Raw genomic sequence first — 20,775 nt, forward strand, 5'->3', positions numbered from 1 at the left:
TTTATTTATAATGAATGATCTCTTGCTCTCTTGCTATCCACTTTGCTGCTGTAACACTGTAAATTTCCCCGGTGTGGGACGAATAAAGGAATATATTATTAATACCATTTATCATCGAAGATATTAAGAATACAAGAGGATATCTCATGTTCCTTCTCCTGAACTGATAACCATTCCATTCCTCACCCCTTTCTTCTCTCACAACTAATGGACCACCTCAATCTTGACAAATGGATCAAGTCAAGTCAAGTCAAGTCAATTTTATTTGTATAGCACATTTAAAAACAACCCACGTTGACCAAAGTGCTGTACATCTGATTAGGTACTAAGGAAAAAAAATGAAACATACAGTAGCACGCAAACAGTTCACAGCGTCTCCTCAATGAGCCTCAAACGCTAGGGAGTAGAAATAGGTTTTGAGCCTGGACTTAAAGGAGTCGATGGAGGGGGCAGTTCTGATGGGGAGAGGGATGCTGTTCCACAGTCTAGGAGCAGCAACCGCAAAAGCGCGGTCACCCCTGAGCTTAAGCCTAGACTGCGGGATAGTGAGTAGCCCCAAGTCGGCCGACCTGAGGGACCTGGAGTTAGAGAGGGGGGTTAGAAGATTTTTGATGTAGGGGGGGGAATGTCCATTTAGGGCTTTATACGTGAATAGGAGGAGCTTGAAGTTGATTCTGTACCGTACAGGGAGCCAGTGGAGAGAGACCAGAATCGGGGTGATGTGGTCCCTTTTACGGGTACCCGTCAGGAGTCTCGCTGCGGCATTTTGGACCAGTTGCAGGCGGGACAGGGAAGATTGGCTGATCCCAGTGTATAGGGAGTTGCAGTAGTCTAGGCGGGAGGAAATGAAAGCGTGAATGATTTTTTCTGTGTCGTCGAATTGGAGGAAAGGTTTGATTTTAGCTATGGTTCGAAGTTGGAAGAAGCTGGCTTTTACCACAGCGTTGACTTGCTTATTAAATTTTAATGCAGAGTCAAATATCATGCCGAGGTTTTTGACATGCGGTTTGACTAGGCAGGATAGACTTCCAAGACTGCCTGTTATCGATTTGATGGAGTCGGGGGGGCCGAATAGGATGACCTCAGACTTGCTCTCATTTAATTGGAGGAAGTTCTGTGCCATCCAACATTTTATGTCCTCAAGGCAGTGTAAGAGGCTGTTTAAATTTGACTGGTTGTTGGGTTTCAGAGGGAGGTAAAGCTGAGTGTCATCGGCATAGCAGTGGAAAGAAATGCCGTGCCTTTGAATGATTTGGCCAAGGGGGAGCATGTATAGAGAGAAGAGAATGGGGCCTAGGATGGAGCCTTGTGGAACTCTGCAGGAGAGGCTAGCTGGAGCAGAGGAATAACTGCCTATGTTGATGGCGAAACTCCTATCTTTGAGGTACGAAGCGAACCAGCTCAGGGCAGTGACATCAATGCCAACCGCGTACCGGAGACGGTCAATAAGGATGGTGTGGTCCACTGTATCGAACGCTGCGCTGAGGTCGAGAAGGAGCAGGATTGCACAGTCGCCGGTGTCGATGGCGAGAAGCAGGTCGTTGTGTACCTTCAACAAGGCAGACTCTGTGCTGTGGTGGGCTCTGAAACCTGACTGGAAACTTTCCAGGGTGGTGTATTGGTGCAGGTAGGGCACTAATTGGTTTAGAATTGCCTTTTCAAGGACTTTTGACAGGAATGGCAGTTTGGAAATGGGTCTGTAGTTGCTAGGCAAGGTGGGGTCTAGGTTAGGTTTTTTCAGTAGGGGCTGGACCACTGCGTGCTTGAAACTGGTTGGAACAGTGCCAGTGGCCAGAGAACTGTTGATAATAGAGAGGATGCTGGGACTGGCTATTGCAATGACATCCTTCAGAAGGGCAGTGGGGGCAGGATCAAGGGGGCAGGTTGCAGGTTTCATAGCGGAGACAAGCTTTGCAAGGGAGGATAGAGTGACGGGTTGGAAGCAGTCCAATTTAGATGAACAGACTAGTGAGACAGCTAGGTCACAGGTGGGAGGGGAAATGTTCATTCTAATGTTCTCAACTTTGTTGGTGAAAAATTTAGCGAATTCTTCGCACTTAGCAGGGGACCCAACTAAGCTGGTACTGGGGGCGGGACATATGACAGAGGTAATTGTTCTAAATAGGACCTTGGAGTTATGAGAGTTTTTGGAAATAAGGTCGGAGAAGTATTGTGCTCTAGCAGACTTTACTGCTTCCTGATGATGATGATAGGCATTTAGATCTTAGGCCTTTGCTCCAGAATTACTTCTTGAGACCAGTTCATGTCATTCATAATAATGTGATCCTTTTTTAATAATTCACTTTTATCTGGCTTGGTGCCTAATATTAATTTTAGCTTCATGTAACAAATTAGAGTGTTTCTTTGTATTACAGTAACTGAAGAAACACAAAAAAATGCATGGAAGGTCTCGGCCTGAAATCCACTTCGTTCTTCCAACAGTTAATCTTTTGTTCTAGATTCCAGCATCTGCAGTCTGTAATGTCCCCAAATAACTTAAATAGAAGATGTTAAGACCACCCAATGCTTCATATCATATCATATATATACAGCGCGGAAACAGGCCTTTTCGGCCCACCAAGTCCGCGCCGCCCAGCGATCCCCATACATTAACACTATCCTACACCCACTAGGGACAATTTTTACATTTACCCAGCCAATTAACCTACAAACCTGTACGTCTTTGGACCCAATGCTTCATCCAACATCCATGTGTATTTAGTGCAACAACCACACTGAAAGAAATCATAATTTCTTATTTTGAAAATTATTATATTCTAAACAAGAAAGTAGTCTTTGGAAAAATGTAAGTAAAATGTGCTTCCAAGTTATAAACCTACAGCAGTCACTTCAAAACACTAGAGAAATACCACCACTGTTTTCCCTGCAAAAACCTTCTCCAAATACACTGAGGGAAGTCTTGCAAGTGGTGTCTTGCAAGTAAATATCACTGGTAATGAGGACCTAATTACATTCAGTTATCTTCTTTGAGCCGACCACCTTATTTGCATGCACAAAATATCACTGATTAGTGTACTGCATTTCGAGTTCTGTCACGATAAGAGATTAGCAGGTGGACTTGAAGAGGTAAAGTGAGAGTCTTAGGCTCACGAGTCTTGGAGAGGTAAAGTGGGAGTCTTTGGCTCAAGAGTCTTCAGCGAGGATGCTGAGGCGAGGAGGCTACATTTACTTGTTTGTGTGTGTGTTTAATTTAATGCAAATATTTAAACTTATTGCAGTGATGGCAGGAATGTTATTGCAGTGCATTTGTTGCAGGATGTGGAAAGTCAGGGTCTCCCTATCCCCCGACTTGACCTGAATCGTCGCCCATTCCTTCTTTCCTGAGATGCTTCCTGTCCCGCTGTTACTCCAGCATTCCGTGTCTTTCACCACAGATGCTGCCTGTCCCGCTGAATAACTCCAGTATTTTGTGTCTTATCTTCGTGTGTCTTTCCCCAGATACTGCCTGTCCTGCTGAGTTCTCCAGCATTGTGTGCCTGTCCCACTGAGTTACCCCAGCACTGTGTGCCTGTCCCGCTGAGTTACTCCAGCATTGTGTTCCTGTCCCGCTGAAGAACTCCAGTATTTTGTGTCTTATCGTTGTGTGTTTCTCTCCAGATCTGCTGCCTGCCCCGCGGAGTTACTCCAGCATGAGTGTGCCTGTCCCGCCGAGTTACTCTAGCATTGTGTGCCTGTCCCGCTCAGTTACTCCAGCATTGTGTGCCGGTCCCGTTCAGTTATTTCAGCATTGTGTGCCTGTCCCGCTGGGGTACTCCAGCATTGTGTGCCTGTCCCGTTATGGTACTCCAGCACTGTGTGCCAGTCCCGCTGTTACTCCAGCACTGTGTGCCAGTCCCGCTGACTTAGTTACTCCAGCACTGTGTGCCTGTCTGGCTGAGTTACTCCAGCACTGTGTGCCTGTCCCACTGTTACTCCAGCACTGTGTCCTGTCCCGCTGAGTTAGTTACTCCAGCACTGTGTGCCTGTCCCGCTGAGTTAGTTACTCCAGCACTGTGTGCCTGTCTGGCTGAGTTACTCCAGCACTGTGTGCCTGTCTGGCTGAGTTAGTTACTCCAGCACTGTGTGCCTGTCTGGCTGAGTTAGTTACGCCAGCACTGTGTGCATGTGCTCTTTGCTGCATGACGGCCGTTCTGTTTCGAGATCGCGGACGCAGAGTGGACCCGCTCCGCTCTGATCCGCGCCGCACGCCGTCGTACAGTTGGCGCATGCGCACGTTGGGCGGCGGGGCGGCGGCGATGGACGCCAACCAGCTGAAGCAGGAGCATCTGCTCGCCCTCAAAGGTAACGCTGCGCTCCGCCTCGCCTGCGGCACGGTGTTTGGGGGGACAAGCGGGCATGGGGACAAGCTCAGGCCGCGGCTCAATGAGACGCAAAGAAGGTTCCCGAACCCACCCATGTTTTGTTCTCCACACACAGTCTGATGCTGGCGCTGCGTTACTGAGTTACTGCGTTACTGTCTCCAGCACTTCTTCGTGCCTGTTTTATAAACCGGCAACTGTGCAGTCCATGACCATCAATGTCTCTGCTCTACTCTCCTCTGTAAATCATTACTGCGAGTTCTGGCCCCGGCTGGCAGCGTAATTAGCCGCTGTAAATTGTGTGGCGGCGAGGCGATGACAATCAATGTCGAGAGAATAAAGTTGGATTTGATGCCTGTCCATGTCCTCCATCTCTCCTGAGATGCTGCCTGGCCTGCTGAGTTACTCCAGCTCTTTGGTCTTTTTTGTGTAATCCGTCATCTGCAGTTCCTTGTGCCCAGTACAAATGGGTGGTTGTTGCTCAGCCAGGATTTGGTGCCAAAGGGCCAGTTTCCATGTTGCATCTGTTGTGTCTCATTGATTCGCCGGTGGGAGAGGGTTGGGATCTAGCCAGTCCGGGTCCTTTTTGGGAGAAGCGTACTAATAGTCAACGCCCAATTGCAGGTAAATGCAGCGCCTATTTGTTTTGTATGTCTCATCTCTGGAAATAGGCGGGATCAGCGAATATACTGTAAATGTTCAGTTTCACAACTTCCGTTTGTACGCGATTACCTGTCAGTTGTACTTTCCATCATGAAGCGAAATCAGATAGTCCGGCATCTTTCGCCCTTTGATCTGTATTCGAGGCCCACGGGGTGTTTATCAATCCAATCCCATGCTCGTGGGCAAATCACGGGCGATTTGTTTGTCAATGGAAGATTCACTCTGACAAAGCAACCTGTCATCTCTGAAGATCCTTCTATTGATTGAGCTACAGGCCTAAAGTTTAATTTATAGTTTTGATTTCTTAAACTATTGTAATTTAACGAGGAAGTGCTTTACAGGCTCTCTTTAAAGCACTTTGGTGGCAGGAATAGGAAGGTAGTTTATTATTTGCATGATGTCAGATTAGGAAAAGGGGTGGTGCAACAAGACCGGGACTTACTGCGCACGGCTCGGTCGCGGGGCCTTCCATCGCCCGGTTCGGCCGCGAGACGTCTCAGCGCCCGGTGCGACTCGGCCGCGGGGACTTCCATCCCCTTGCGGGGCCTCCATCACAGTGAGGGGGTGTTTGGAGTCACTGTGATGGACGTTTGTGTTGGGGTCATGTGTCTTGTGTTCTTTTTTGTGTGTGACTGCTATGTAGTTTCGTTCGGTACCTTGGTACCGAATGACAAATAAAGCTCTGTTGAACTGTTGTTGAACTGTTGTTGAACATCAGTCACTGAAAGTAAGCATGCAGGTACAGCAGACAGTGAAAAAAGCTAATGGTATGTGGCCTTCATTGCGAGAGGATTTGAGTTTAGGATCAAGGAGATCCTAATGCAGTTGTACAGGGCCCTGGTAAGACCACACCTGGAGTATTGTGTGCAATTTTGGTCTCCTAATTTGAGGAAGGACATTATTGCTATTGAGGGAGTGCAGCGTAGGTTCACAAGGTTAATTCCCAGGATGGCAGGACTAACATGATGAAAGAATGGATCGACTGGGCTTGTTTTCACTTAGGAGTAGAGGGGATCGTATAGAAACATAAAATTCTTAAGGGATTGGACTGGCTAGATGCAGGAAAATTATTCCCGATGTTGAGGGAGGCCAGAACCAGGTGCAGGCCATTTAAGACAGATGAGGAAAAAACCTTTTCACCTAGAGAGTCGTGAATCTGTGGAATTCTCTGCCATAAAAGACAGTGGAGGCCAGTTCACTATATGTTTTCAAGAGAGAGTTAGATTTAGCTCTTTGGGTTAAAGGAATCAAGGGATATGGGGAAAAAGCAGGAAAGGGGTACTGATTTTAGATGATCAGCGATGATCATTGAATGGAGGTGCTGGTTCGAGGGCTGAATGACTTACTCCAGCACCTATTTTTCTATGTTTCTATTTCCAATATAAGTATCAGTAGAAAGTACTTGAGGATATGAATATTGTAATATAGTTCATGACGTGTACAAAGGATGCATCAATAATTCTCAGTGTAAAACATATAATGTAATGAATTTATGGCAAATCACTCCAATTGCTGTATGAGTGTGTGAAAGAGAATATTTACAAACCTTGGCCAAACATTCTAGCCATAAAATTATAGGTATTGCTGCTCAAGATTTGTATTTAGAGAAGATTTTAAATTCTAGGCAGTATGGCTAATGCGTACAAGCAATTTGAAGATATAAGAATCATATCTTACTTGCATTAAAGCACATTAGTATTATTTTTTGCTTCCCCTTCCACCTTTCCATACAACAGTGAGGTATTGCGAAATGCCATACAATGATAAGGTCTGCATTGTAATTTGTGGGGCAGGAACTATTGAGCAATTATTTTAGAGAAGTTGGAAGCTTAAAATTTTACTGAACGTTTTTACTTTGGGCTATTAAAGTCCAGATATTCATTTTTCCTGTCATTGATCATAACAGTGCAGTGTGGTTTTGTTAAAAAAAAACGAGTATATAAAGTTCTGCAAGACATAGACTAGTCTTTTTCCCACTGTGAAATTACTAAACACTAAAAGAAATAGGTTTAAGATGAGAGGGGGCAAAATATAAAGGAGATTTGTGCAGCGTTTGTTTTTACCTAGAGAGTGGTAGGTGCCTAGAACTTACTGCCGGCGGTTGAAGCAGATGCAATGTTTATGAGGCATTTGGTCAAGGAGGGAATAAATAGACCCAGACCATGTTAAGGTAGATGGGATTGTTTAAATTGTCATCTTGTTGGTGCAGATATGGTGGGCTGAAAAGCCTGCTACAGTCCTGGATCTGCCAAAGCTCCATATCCTTTTATTCACTTGTCTAAGTAGATCTGTTAATTTTAAGCCCAAATTATTCTGACTAATTAATTTTTGTAGATTTTTAAGTTTATGGTGATCAATTTTTATACCTGGTTATAGTGCAGTGCATGACTTGTAAGACCTCTCGGCATTTTTTAAATGCCTTTGTACACCTTGTGTTGAAAACCATCAGTGAATTGTATAATTCACAAAGCTTTACAAAATTATGGGCCAAATCTTTCTGGTAATTGCATGGAATTCTTTATGAACTGCCAACGGGCACCCCTGTAACTGGGTGCAAGGTAGGGACATTAGCATATGTTTAGACAAATACAGAAGTCCTTAACTTACTGATAGATTCTGACTGATATATCTGTCCATTGGCTGCCTTGTTCAACTCTGCATGGATCTGCTCAAGATTCATGAGCTATTCATTTTAACAGATTGAAAGCTGGAGAAAGAAAGCTAAAGTGGGTGCTTCTTACTTATATGTTTGCCGTGTTGTTTTTTAACTTTATATCTTTTGGTATTTTTTAATTTAATTTGTTTTTGAATGATAGTGGCAAATCTGGAGGCAAGGCTTTTTTTGGGAAGTTATTTTTCTATCCCCCATATGTGACCTGATTGCATCATGAGGCCTTGGTGCCACTCAGACATTTGCCGATGGGGTCCAAGACACTGTTGGCCAGGGCAAATTAAGAATTTGGGCAGCACATCCCACTTGACAAAATCCAGACTTATGAGTAAAGGATCTGCAAATTTCTTTGCCTTTAAAACCAGCAGTATAAAGAATCAGCTTGTAAAATTTCGTCGTTGACCAATTATTTTCTAATATTGTATTCCTTCAGGTATTAACTAGAGTTCTTGAAACATTGTTTGTATTTTCTGAATCATCATGTTTATTAATTATTCATTAGTTATTATTCAGAATTCGTGCATTATCTGCAACATTAGCACTAGGCCCTCAATACCTTTTTCTGTTAAAATAAATTTGTCAAAAATTTTTGTGTCGTATTTTCTACAAATTTCACTTTGCACAAATTTTTCCAGCTGTTAATATCTTTGGTGTTCTATTTCTCTCCCAGTACTATGATTCTGTACTGTGTTATAATAGTCTTCCTTTAGTTTTGTTTCATATTCCATACCTTTAGTTGGTTATGCCTCTTTTGTATTTTGTACCGAAATGTTACAGAACCATGATGATGGCTGTAGATATGGAGTTGTTTCCTGTTAGCTTCAATTATTTTCAGCATTATTATTCCCTCAAAAGAAATGGGCATTATTGAACCACTGACTTGTAGCCATCATATTTTAGTAATTAAAAAGGTCAAAATAACTTTCAATCAATATTTTCAAAACACTGGTTGTGTTTTCATTGGATAAGCCCAAATAATAGTGGATTGATGCATAGCACATTGTACTAACAATTATTCACATGAGAAAGTTTAAGGTGTATGCCTTCAGATGTTCAAAAATATTTTAAACCAATTAATTACTTTCAAAATGTAGTCATGATTGTTGTGACGCCTTTAGGTTGATTGTGTGAGATTTTAAAAAAAGAAACAAATGTCATTGTTTTTGAGAACTATTTTAAAATATTTAATTTTTTAAACTTTTAGTTTAAGCATAAATAGACAAGATTCAAAGACATTTATTTCTGCAGGATAGCGCATCCTGAAGGAGATTGACCGATGCATCACAATGTGATACTTCCACATGAAGCACTTTATCTTCTAACCTGTGTTAAGTACATGAAGGAAATATCCTCTGATTTTATAATTTTGGAAATACAAGCGGGAGGGTGGCCATTATTCATTGGTGAGCGAGGATTCAAGATGACAGAAACTAGATGGTGCCCTGAGTTATTATTAAAATGGAGTTAGTAGTACACTATAAACCTAATCAAGACTGTTCAGACCTATCAAAAATTGCAGAACGATTGCTGGAAGACTTCCCTCAAAGAACATTATCAAGATTCACACCATGGTTTCCAAACAATATGCGAAGTTTACCATTGAAACCTCAGAAAAGTCCACCAATTATTTCAAACAAAGAAGCAAAAAATATTGAGAAATATTTAGTTGAAAGAGAATTCATAGCAGAAGTTCCAAATTACGATTGCACCAATAGTCTTTTGGAATTTTCCACAAATCTACTGAGGAATAGTCCAGTAAATAAGACGGCTGCGGTGGAATTTCTTTCAGAAACGGGTTCACGGTGTGGAATTACAACTATGGATTACAAATCAGAAAGGTCTTGGAGTATTGCAACATACAGCAGACAATGGAGAAACAAGACTGCTACAGTCAGTCAGGGTCTTCAGATAATCAAAGAAAAGTTTCAGCTGCATTCTTTACAAAGGGCAAAATGGGTCATTGATCAATCCAATTGCGGTTCTCGGAAGCTGGAGGAAATCTGGGCAAAACTGAGCAGTCTAATTAAATATGGAGACCTTCCTAGTTGCAATGCTAAAATGCATGCACATTTTGGTGAAATATGGATTTTCTGTGATGTTCAATGCTGTGAATATGTTGGTAATCTGATAAAACAAGTATTAAATCTTACAGGTAAACTCAGCTTATTTGTGCGTGGCCATGGTAGTATTTACAAGTTGTAGTTAAATGTTATTTAAAAGCAAACTGCTTTTTCATATGTATGAATTCTATCATATTGTCTATGGACTTTAAATCCAAATTTACATGTAATGTAGTTTTTTTCATGTAATGTAAATATAAATTTGCATTTAATGCTAATAAATCAGGATTTCTTTAATTTTGTGGTGATTATTTTAGATTTGCTTTGTGGTTGCTCTCCATCCTCAAAATAGTCACTCAACTTTCACTCCATTAATTAAGCACAAGGGGTAAAACCTAAGTGTCAGGAGTGTTTATTTGTCATGTGCACTGAACATGAACCAGGACAATGAAATTCTTACTTGCTGCAGCTTTACAGGCACACTAAATGCAACAATAATAAATATACAATAAATTATCAGCTAATCTAAGTAAATCAGACCATAATAGTGAACAATGCAAAGTCCGTAATGGTATGGGGTTGAGGTTTTCCAGGGTTGTTCGAGAACCTGATGTTTGATGGGAAGAAGCTGTCTTGAAACGGACAGTAATGGTTCTTGGGCTCCTTGAATCACCCTGCACAGCCATAAAAACAACCCTACCTCAGCCACTATGGTCTTTACAATACAATGGTTGCTCTTTGAACTTTAGTTTTGCACTATTACATACCTTCGAATGAATGATACTTTATCACATGTCACAGTGCGATTCTTTGTTTGGCAATCACAAGTATGCAAAGAGTTGCCCCATATAGGGTGCTGACAAAGTTACCAAGTATTCTAATCAGATGTTAGCAGCGAGATGAGAGCATGGCCAGGGTGACGTGTGTCTTTGATATTAGTAGCTTTCTTGATGGGGAGGTCAGTACCTGTGAAGCACCAGGTTTTTACCACTGTGGCATGATTTGTTCTTGAGTATTTAAAATACCTAACCAGGTTGTGATTCAACCAGAATGCTCTCCACAATACACCTGTAGAAGTTTGCGAGCATATTTGGCGACATGTCCAATGTCCTCAAACATCTGAGGAAGTAGAGGTGTTGGTGAGCATTCTTTGTGAGCCCAGAGCCAATAATTGGAGATGTGTACACCCAAGAACTTGAAACTGTTGTCTCTCGCCACTGTCCATCCTGTCAGTGAAGATTTGCACATGGTCTCTTTGCTTTCCCTTCCTGTGTATTTGCAAATGCAGTACCGAGGGAGTTTTATTGTGATTGGAGTAATTTTGTTTTTAAACCATTCAGTCAACGTAAGAAATTCTGTGTTACTATTGAAAGATAAGTGGAATTCTGTCTAATACCATACCCATACTTAATCCTCAAACAAAATCACCAAAATCAGATAACTGGCATTAGCACATTGCAATTAGTGGAATCCAGACTTGCGCAGATTGGCAACTCTATCTATTGCATCATGAACAACATTATTTTAAGGTACAATTGGCTATTAAGTATGAGGCCAAAGGATCTTAAATAGAATTATTTTACAAGAGTTCAACATTTTTAGAAGAAAAATATACTCATTCATTGTTGTATTTTATGGAATTATTTTGAGGGGCTCTTATATAATGATATATTGTGGTGTATTGATGTATGGTGGTGTGCTGCTCAAGGATGGAAGGATTTTTATTTTGGTCACTGATATTATTGATCCTGATTGTTGTATTATTGATCCTGATTGTTGTATAATTACCTTTGTTGGCAATACATAAATGGATGTGGGTCTTGGGACAAGGTCATGCTGAATTATAATCAGTTTCTCTAGTTTTTAATTGTTCGCTCTCTTTTGACTAGCAGGGAATATTTGAATGACTTAGTATATTATTAAAGTTGCAGCACAATTTCAGCATGAGAGACGAAACATGGGAACAATGCCAGTTGAAGATGTCGGAGACATTCTGTGAATAAATGATGTGTAATGTTTCCATAAGTATTCACCTCTTCAATAGATACTGTTCCAATTGCAATGCCAGCTGTCCCAGCAGCAGTAACTGCACCAGTGAAGTCTTGTATCAACACTGCCATTGAGAAATTTGAAAGGTGATGTAGAGGGTAGGAATTTTGATCTCCATTTACCAGGCATTTACATTTGTCAAGTTCAGCATTTAGCAATGATTTTGGAGAAATGATTTTGATTTGAATTTGAAAATCATTGATCAGATTATCTTTTGTGCACGAGACTTGTGTCGAACCTGTGATTAATCTCTATATATATATTTACTAAAACAGATCTTGTGTGTATATATAAATATATATATGTGTTTTTGAAATTTGGTTGTGGACATGTGCACCTGCAGCCAAAACGGTAAACCATAGCGCCACAATTTTTGCGCAACCTCAATCACCAATCTCCTGGCGACTGTTTAAAACAAGTTTCATTTAAATTGGTCGTATATTTTTTAAGTTAGAGAGATTTTAAGGTTTAAAAATTTCATTTCTAACCAAATTTTTCAAAGTGCTCTGCGTATGACGTCACCATAGGGCACGCACGACCTCTCTCCTCACTCGACCAAACAAGATGGACGCCGTTAGCGGAGCCGTCTGCCTGCAATCAGGGGCTCCCCTCTCCTCTCGCTTCTCTCCTCTCTCCTCTCTCCTCTCTCCACTCTCCCACACCCGCCGCCGCTGGCCTCGAGTCGTCCCAGCTCCCGCCGGCCTCGTGTAGTCCCGACTTCGCCAGGCCACAGCCGCCACCGCCGGCCTCGAGTAGTCCCAGCTCGGCCAGGCCACAGCCACGGACGCGCTGCCCGCCGCTCGAGAAGTCCAGCGCTCCCTCCTCCTCCCTGCACGCTTGGTAACTGGCTTTCCCTGCCAACGGGTCCACGGAGGGGAATGGGCGTGGGGGCCGAGTGGGTGGAGGGGAGGATGGGGGTAGGAGGGGGGTGAGGGTGGGCGGAGGAGAGAGTGGGGGAGGAGGGGGTGTGGGAAGGAGAGAGGGGGGGTGGGGGGAAGGGGGAGTGGGGGAGAGTGAGAGTGGAGGTGGGGGAGGAGAGGGGAGGAGGCGGGGGAGGATGGGGAGGGTGGGAGGAGGAGAGAATGGTGGTGGGAGGGAGAGTGGGACTGGGGAGGATGGGGAAGGTGGGAGGAGGGAAGAGTGGGGGTGGGGAGGAGGAGGGCGGGGGGGAAGGGGGACAGCGGAGGAAGGGGGACAGCGGAGGAAGGGGGGTGTTGGTGGGGGGGGGGAAGAGAGAGTGGGGGTGGGGGAAGGGAGAGGGGGTGGAGAAGAGGAGAGAGGGGGGGGAGTGGGAGAGGAGCGAGGGTGGGGGAAAGGGGGGGAAGTGGGAGTGGGGGAGGAGAGAATGGGGAGGAGGCTGTGGGGGAGGAGAGGGTGGGGGAGGAGAGAGAGGGGTTGGGGTGGTGGGGGGGAGTGAGAGTGGGGAATGGGGACAGTGGGGGTCAGGGGGAAGAGGGGGTGGGGAAGAGGGGAGGGTGGGGGGGAAGGGGGACAGTGGACAGTGAGATTGGGAGGGTGGGGGGGAAGGGGGACAGTGGACAGTGAGATTGGGAGGGGAGGAGAGAGTAGGGGAGGAGGGAAGATTGGGGGGAAAGTGGGGTGCTGGCAGGGAGAGTGGGGAGGGGGGAATGGGGATGGAGGCGGGCTGGGGGAGTGGGGGTGGGGGCAGGGGAGGGGCAAGAGGGGGTGGGGGCAGGGAGGGGAGGGGCGTGGGGGCAGGGGAGGGGCGTTGGGGTGCGTAGGGGGGATCGAGTGAGTCACTTGTGGGAGGAGGGGGGATAAGGGGCATTGAGTGGGGGGGGGGGGGTTGAGGGTGCTACACCAATACAGGAGAGGCTTTGGATCCAGGGCTCACTCAGTCACACCCTCTCCCCTTCCCTGTCCCCACTCTACGAGGAATGGGCCCAATTGGTCTAGTATAACTAAAACTCTCATCTTGTATATTCATATATTTGTTTGTTCGTACCCGAAATACAGCCAAAACTTATTGAAACATATAAGATAATTAGGGGATTGGACACATTAGAGGCAGGAAACATGTTCCCAATGTTGGGGGAGTCCAGAACAAGGGGCCACAGTTTAAGGATAATTTAGGCCATTTAGAACGGAGATGAGGAAGAACTTTTTCAGTCAGAGAGTGGTGAAGGTGTGGAATTCTCTGCCTCAGAAGGCAGTGGAGGCCAGTTCGTTGGATGCTTTCAAGAGAGAGCTGGATAGAGCTCTTAAGGATAGCGGAGTGAGGGGGTAGGAACGGGGTACTGATTGAGAGTGATCAGCCATGATCGCATTGAATGGCGGTGCTGGCTCGAAGGGCTGAATGGCCTACTCCTACACCTATTGTCTATTGTCTATTGACACGATAGCGCAACAATTTTAGGCCCTCTCTTTCCTTTTCTCTCAAACTCCAAAGGTAGTCCTAAATTTTGCATTCTGACTGTTGATGGGATAATGTTGGCACGGTTGCTTTCATCCGTAAATGTAATTTAAATATTTAATCATTTAATTGATTTCAATAACAGGGATTTGGATTCAACATCAAGTAAATTTATTGTACTGATCTAGTCAAGCTAATACTTGTAAAATGGAAATCAGATTTTATACCATAATATATTCCAGATAATAATTGCTCAGCCCTGCTTGAATTATCTTTGACACTATCCATTCAGCCTGAAATAACAATGCTGAACATGGATCTTCAATTATGAACTGTGCTTTAATCAATTAGATAAACACTCTGTGTACATTTTCCATATAATGTAGTATGAACTGTGGAGACATATTGGGAGGTATCACAAAATGCTGGAGTAACTCATCAGGTCAGGCAGCATCTAGGAGAGAGGGAATGGGTGACTTTTGGGTCGAGACCCTTCTTCAGACTGATGTCAGGGGGGCGGGACAAAGAAAGGATATGGGTGGAGACAGGAAGACAGTGGGAGAACTGGGAAGGGGGAGGGGAAGAGAGGGACAGAGGAAATATCTAAAGTTGGAGAAGTCAATGTTCATACCTCTGGGTTGTAAGCTGCCCAAGCAAAATATGAGTTACTGTTCCTCCAATTTCCAGTGGGCCTCACTATGGCACTGGAGGAGGCCCATGACAGAAAGGTCAGAGCCACCGGGAGATCAGGTTGGTTAAGGCGGACTGAGCGAAGGTGTTGAGCGAAACGGTCGGCGAGCCTGCGTTTGGTTTCGCCGATGTAGAGAAGTTGATATCTAGAGCAGCGGATACAATAGATGAACCTCTGTCTCACCTGGAAAGACTGTTTGGGTCTTTGGATGGAGTCGAGGGAGGAGGTAAAGGGACAGGTGTTGCATCTCCTGCGGTTGCTGGGGAAAGTGTCTGGGGAGGTGTGGTTTGGGTAGGAAGGGACGAGTAGACCCAGGGAGTTACGGAGGGAACGGTCTCTGCGGAACGCAGAAAGGGGAGGAGATGGGAAGATGTGGCCAGTAGTGGGGTCCCGTTGATTTTGTTTTTCAAACCAAAATCTGCTGCATTTTTTTTTTAAAGTCTTGTTTATGCTCATTCCAGGTTACCTGATTATTGCATTGTGAAGGAAACAGTCAAGCAACATTACAATTTTTTGTCATCGAGCTGTTAATCTTTGGATCAATATCACAACAGTCAAATAATATACCAATTTCACAATACTTTTATTTTTGTTTTGAAATTTCCAGTAGATTAATTTTGGGCAAAAATATTATTAATGGATATTGAGAGAAGGCATGAAGACAGGTAAATGAAGTTGAACGTCAGGATCTTATTAAAAATCATGGCACAGACATCATGGCTTGCTCTTTGTTCATGGTTCTCTGTTATTAACGTTTAAATAAGCAGTTTTCTTTCTATCAGTATAAATTAAATTGCTCATTGCATTTGATGATGTTTTGTTACTTCTTTTCAACTTGGTTGATTTAGCTCTTTGAAATGTAATTTTTTCCTTATTCATTATAGTGATGAGATTAACAAAACCAACGTTGTTTACCAATTTGCCAGTGACCTGTGAAGATCGAGACCTTCCAGGTGAGTTGGACTCATTTTATGATAATTATATTACTTTTAATATCCATTAGTGTAAAAATGCAACACTGCCCATCACAAAGCATGATTTAAATTGGGATGTAAACTGTTCACATTTTGAGATTATCTCTGAATTTCTGGAAATAAATTTCATCTCAGTTCTTTGAAATGCATGTACTTTGTCTGCACAAAATTTGGATACCTCTCAGAACTAGAATGAAGATCATTGTTGGTCTAACCTAAATAAATGTTGGTGTTTATGGTCATCGAGGTTATTAAAGTCTTTCTTTGCAAATGCTCTTTTAAAAATGTATAATGCCAAATTGTGCATACACAACACTGAGCCATGTGGTAAATGATACTTGTGCAGTTTAGTTTTCAGTGAAAAGCTTTTGTTGCGTGCTAACCAGTCAGCAGAAAGTCAAAACATGATTACAATCAAGCCATTTACAGTGTATAGATACATGAAAGGGAATAATGTTTAGTGCAAGGGAAAACAAGGGGCCACAGTTTAAGAATAAGGGGTAGGCCATTTAGAACGGAGATGAGGAAGAACTTTTTCAGTCAGAGAGTGGTGAAGGTGTGGAATTCTCTGCCTCAGAAGGCAGTGGAGGCCAGTTCGTTGGATGCTTTCAAGAGAGAGCTGGATAGAGCTCTTAAGGATAGCAGAGTGAGGGGGTATGGGGAGAAGGCAGGAACGGGGTACTGATTGAGAGTGATCAGCCATGATCGCATTGAATGGCGGTGCTGGCTCGAAGGGCTGAATGGCCTACTCCTGCACCTATTGTCTATTGTCTATAAAACCAGCAAAGTCCAATCAAGGATAGTCTGTGGGTTGCCAATGAGGTAGATAGTAGTTCAGCACTGCTCTGGTTGTGGTAGGATGATTTTGTTGCCTAATAACAGCTGGGGAAAAACTTCCTGAATCTGGAGGTATGCGTTTTCACGCTTCTATACCTTTTGCCTGATGGGAGAGGGGAGAAGAGTGAGTGGCCAGGGTGAAACTCGTCCTTGATTACACTACTGAACAGTCTGAAGAAGGGTCTCGACCCGAAATATCATCCATTCCTTCTCTCCAGACATGCTGCCGGTCCCGCTGATTTACTCGAACATTTTGTGTCCATCTTTGAGAGAAAGGTTGTTGTCTCGATACCAGGACACCAGGTTCTCAAACTTCTTACTGTATTCTGTCTCATCATTATTGGATATCCGGCCCTTAATGATGGTGTTGTCTGCGAATTTGAAAACTAAATTAGATTTGTGCATGGCCGCACAGTCGTGAGTGTTGAGGATTATTGTATCATTTTTATTTGGAGCAATTTGAACCATCCTGTGTTAAAAATGAGAATTTAAAAAAGTGTGTGGTTAAACTGGTGAGACCTCAACTCATTTGTATATTGGGTGTTTGCAAGCAGTTAGTGAATTATATCAAATTTGTAGTCAGTAACATATAATGGGTTAACATATGATGAGCGTTTGACAGCACTGGGCTTGTACTCGCTGAAGTTTAGAAAGATGTGGGGGAACCTCATTGAAACTTACTGAATAGTAAAAGGCCTGGATAGAATGGATGTGGGGAGGTTGTTTCCACCAGTGAGAGAGTCTAGGACCAGAGGCCATAGCCTCCGAATAAAAGGATGTATCTTTAGGAAGATGAGGAGGAATTTCTTTAGCCAAAGGGTAGGGAATCTGTGGAATTCATTGCTACAGAAGGCTGTGGAGGCCATTCAATGGATATTTTTAAGCAAGAGATCGATAGATTTAAGAGTCGAGTCAAGAGTGTTTTATTGTCATATGTCCCAGATAGAACAATGAAATTCCTACTTGCTGCAGCAAAAGAGAATATGTCAACATAGTACACTGTAAACAATATGATAAACGAGAGAGGGAAAAAAAATTCAGTGTGTATATATACACATACAGGTACTCCTCAGCTTCCGATGGGGTTCCGTTCCGAGAAACCCATCGGAAACTAAAAGTATCGTAAGTGGAAATGCATTGGAAACGCACGATCACGTGTCCGGAAGCGAGCGGCGGCTCACTGCGGGTCCCTGCCATTTGCACCATCGCGAAGTTGAACTATCGCAAGTCGAACGATCGTAACCTGGGGAGTACCTGTACACGCACGCACGCGCGCGCGCGCACACACACACACACACACACACACACACACACACACACACACACACACACACACACACACACACACACACACTCAAAAAACAAACAAAATCGTAGTGTGAAGGGTTCAGATGGGGTGCAATTCCTCAAAAGTGTTCAGGAGAGTTTTCTTAAGCAGTAAGTGGAGGGCAACGCTGGATCTAGTATTGGGAAATTGGGAAGGGCAAGTTAATGAAGTGTGTGTGGAGCAGCCTTTTAGGACCAGTGACCACAGTTCGATTAGTTTTAAGATAGTTATGGATAGGGACGGAAAGGGTCCACTTGTTAAAATGCTCAACTGGGATAAGGCCAACTTTGAGGTTATGAGAGAAGGTCTCGTTCAAATTGACTGGAGCAGGTTATTGGAGGGGAAAGGAACATCGGCCAAATGGGATGATTTTAAAAGTGTACTGAAGAAAGCTCAGGATGTGTATGTCCCGTTAGAATGAAGGGCAAAGCAGGCAAATGTAAGGAAGCTTGGCTGACGAGAGAAATTGAGACGTTAGTCAAAAACAAGAAGGATGCATGGGACAGGTATTGGCAGCTGGGATCAAGTGCATCCCTGGAGGAGTTTCAGGAACTAAGGAGTAAACTAAAAAAGGAAATCAGAAGGACAATAAAGGGCCAGGAGATAGCTCTGGCGGGTAGCATTAAGGACAATCCCAAAATATTTTATAACTACATAAGGGGGAAAAGGGTAACTAGAGAGAGAGAGTAGGACCTCTCGGGAATCAAAGCGGTCACCTCTGTGTGGAGCCACAGGAGATGGGCAAGGTCCTAAATGAGTATTTCTCTTCTGTATTTACCGAGAAGAAAGACAGTAGGACAGAGGAAATTGGAGCAGTCACTGGAAGTGTCTTGAGAGCAGTCAGGGTTACCATTGAAGATGTACTGAAGGTACTGTCGTGTTTGAAGGTAGACAATTCTCCAGGGCCTGATCTGATATATCCGAGGACATTGTACGAAACTAGAGAGGAAATTGCGGGAGCTCTGGTTGAAATTTGCGAGTCGTCCTTAAATACAGGAGAGGTGCAGGAAGACTGGAGGGTGGCAAATGTTGTACCTCTTTTCAAGAAGGGCTGCAGGGAAAATGCTGGGAACTGTATGTCAGTGAGCTGAACATCTATAATTGGTAAGTTAATGGAGAGTTTTCTGAGGGATAGGATATACAGGCATTTGGATGGGCAAGGGCTGATTAGGGATAGTCAGCATGGATTTGTACGTGGGAGGTCATGTCTCACATCTGATCGATTTTTTTGAAAACGTGACCAAAAAAGTTGATGAGGGCAGAGGGAATCTTATAAAGATATACAAAATCATGAGAGGAATAGATCGGGTAGACGCACAGTCTTTTGCTCAGTGTAGGGAAATCGAGGACATAGGTTCAAGGTGAAGGGGAAGAGATTTAATAGGAATCCGAGGGGTAACCTTTTTCACACAAAGGGTGCTGGGTGTATTGGTCAAGCTGCCAGAGGAGGTAGTTGAGGCAGGCAGGTACATGGACAGGATAGGTTTGGATAGGATATGGACCAAGCGCAGGCAAGTGGGACTAATGTAGCTAGGGCATTGTTGGCCGCTGTGGGTGAGTTGGGCTGAAGGGCCTGTTTCCACAATGTACCACTGTGACTCTATGAACAATGGTAGTGCAATAATAATAATAATAATCTATTGTAGTTCAGAGCTTATTTGAGGTTGTGGTGCTGAATAGCCTGATGGCTGTAGGGAAGAACAGACAATAGGTGCAGGAGTAGGCCATTCGGCCCTTCGAGCCAGCACCGCCATTCAATGCGATCATGGCTGATCATTCACAATCAGTACCCCGTTACTGCCTTCTCCCCATACCCCCTGACTCCGCTATCTTTAAGAGCTCTATCTAGCTCTCTCTCTTGAAAGCATCCAGAGAATTGGCCTCCACTGCTTTCTGAGGCAGAGAATTCCACAGATTTACAACTCTCTGAGTGAAAAGGATTTTCCTCTTCTCCGTTCTAAATGGCCCACCTGTGGCGGCTCCCAAGGGTCGGGCCATACCACTACCGACCCCTCGGCACGGGAATGGACCAGTCCAGGGGGGCGGTCCTGTACTAGGTATATAAGGACAAGGTTTTGGGCGCGAAGCTATTCCAGCAGACTGATTGATCTGCAGGGGTATCATGGGGTCCAAGGCCATAGCTCCCTGAAAGTGGTAACACAAGCAGAGTGGTAAAGAAGGCGTATGGTATGCTGCCTAGATGTTGAGGCAGTGAGTAGAAGAGTCAGAAAGACTGGTTGCAGATTTATAAATCGTTGGTTAGGTCGCATTTGGAGTATAGTGTGCAGGTCTGACGTGCAGTTTGCATGCTACAAACACATGCATTGGACAAACTGAATGTTTCATGTCTTTTTCTTTGTTTATAGTCATTTTTGTGTGAAGAACTATATTGTTAATATTCAATATTAACAGTCCATTTTTTTACAACAGGGGATCTGTTTAGTCAACTAATGAAGGATGATCCTTCTACAGTTAAAGGAGCAGAGACTTTTATGTTAGGTGAAATGTTGACACTTCCTCAGAATTTTGGGTAAGAATGCCTCAATTATGAACATATTAAGGTGTATATTTAGATTTCTCCTCTTTCTTATTGTTCATTTACATTTCAAATAACAAATAAAAGAAAGTTAAAGAAACAGAATTATGCAAATTGGTCTTTTTGGAACCATGGAATTTGTTGAAACATGCAGTGCATTCCTTCAATAGAATATGTTTTGCTCTATGCTGTATTCACACCCTTTGCTTTGACACTCAAAATTGAGCTTCGGTTCATCCTGTTTCCATTGATTATCCTTCAGATGTTTCTACAA

At 43.7% G+C, this 20,775-nt stretch overlaps 2 protein-coding genes across 5 annotated transcripts in view; both read left to right on the top strand.

Moving 5' to 3' along the window:
- Window positions 1-4,233: 4,233 nt before the first annotated feature.
- The window catches only part of trappc13 (trafficking protein particle complex subunit 13), a 50,263-nt gene continuing 33,721 nt past the window's right edge, over window positions 4,234-20,775 (top strand). For all 4 annotated transcript variants that reach the window (XM_078397531.1, XM_078397541.1, XM_078397551.1 and 1 more), the window contains exons 1-3: window positions 4,234-4,302; window positions 15,712-15,780; window positions 20,396-20,495. In XM_078397531.1, the coding sequence (XP_078253657.1) occupies window positions 4,257-4,302; window positions 15,712-15,780; window positions 20,396-20,495 (215 nt within the window). In that variant the 5' untranslated portion in view covers window positions 4,234-4,256. The remainder of the gene's footprint in view (window positions 4,303-15,711; window positions 15,781-20,395; window positions 20,496-20,775) is intronic.
- On the top strand, window positions 4,688-9,855 carry shld3 (shieldin complex subunit 3). Its single transcript, XM_078397574.1, is given in 3 exon segments — window positions 4,688-4,943; window positions 8,902-9,032; window positions 9,035-9,855. Coding segments are annotated over 2 exon segments (924 nt in total). The 5' UTR covers window positions 4,688-4,943; window positions 8,902-8,929.

This window comes from Rhinoraja longicauda, chromosome 1 (assembly GCF_053455715.1).
Source record: "Rhinoraja longicauda isolate Sanriku21f chromosome 1, sRhiLon1.1, whole genome shotgun sequence".
Lineage (NCBI taxonomy): Eukaryota > Metazoa > Chordata > Chondrichthyes > Rajiformes > Arhynchobatidae > Rhinoraja > Rhinoraja longicauda.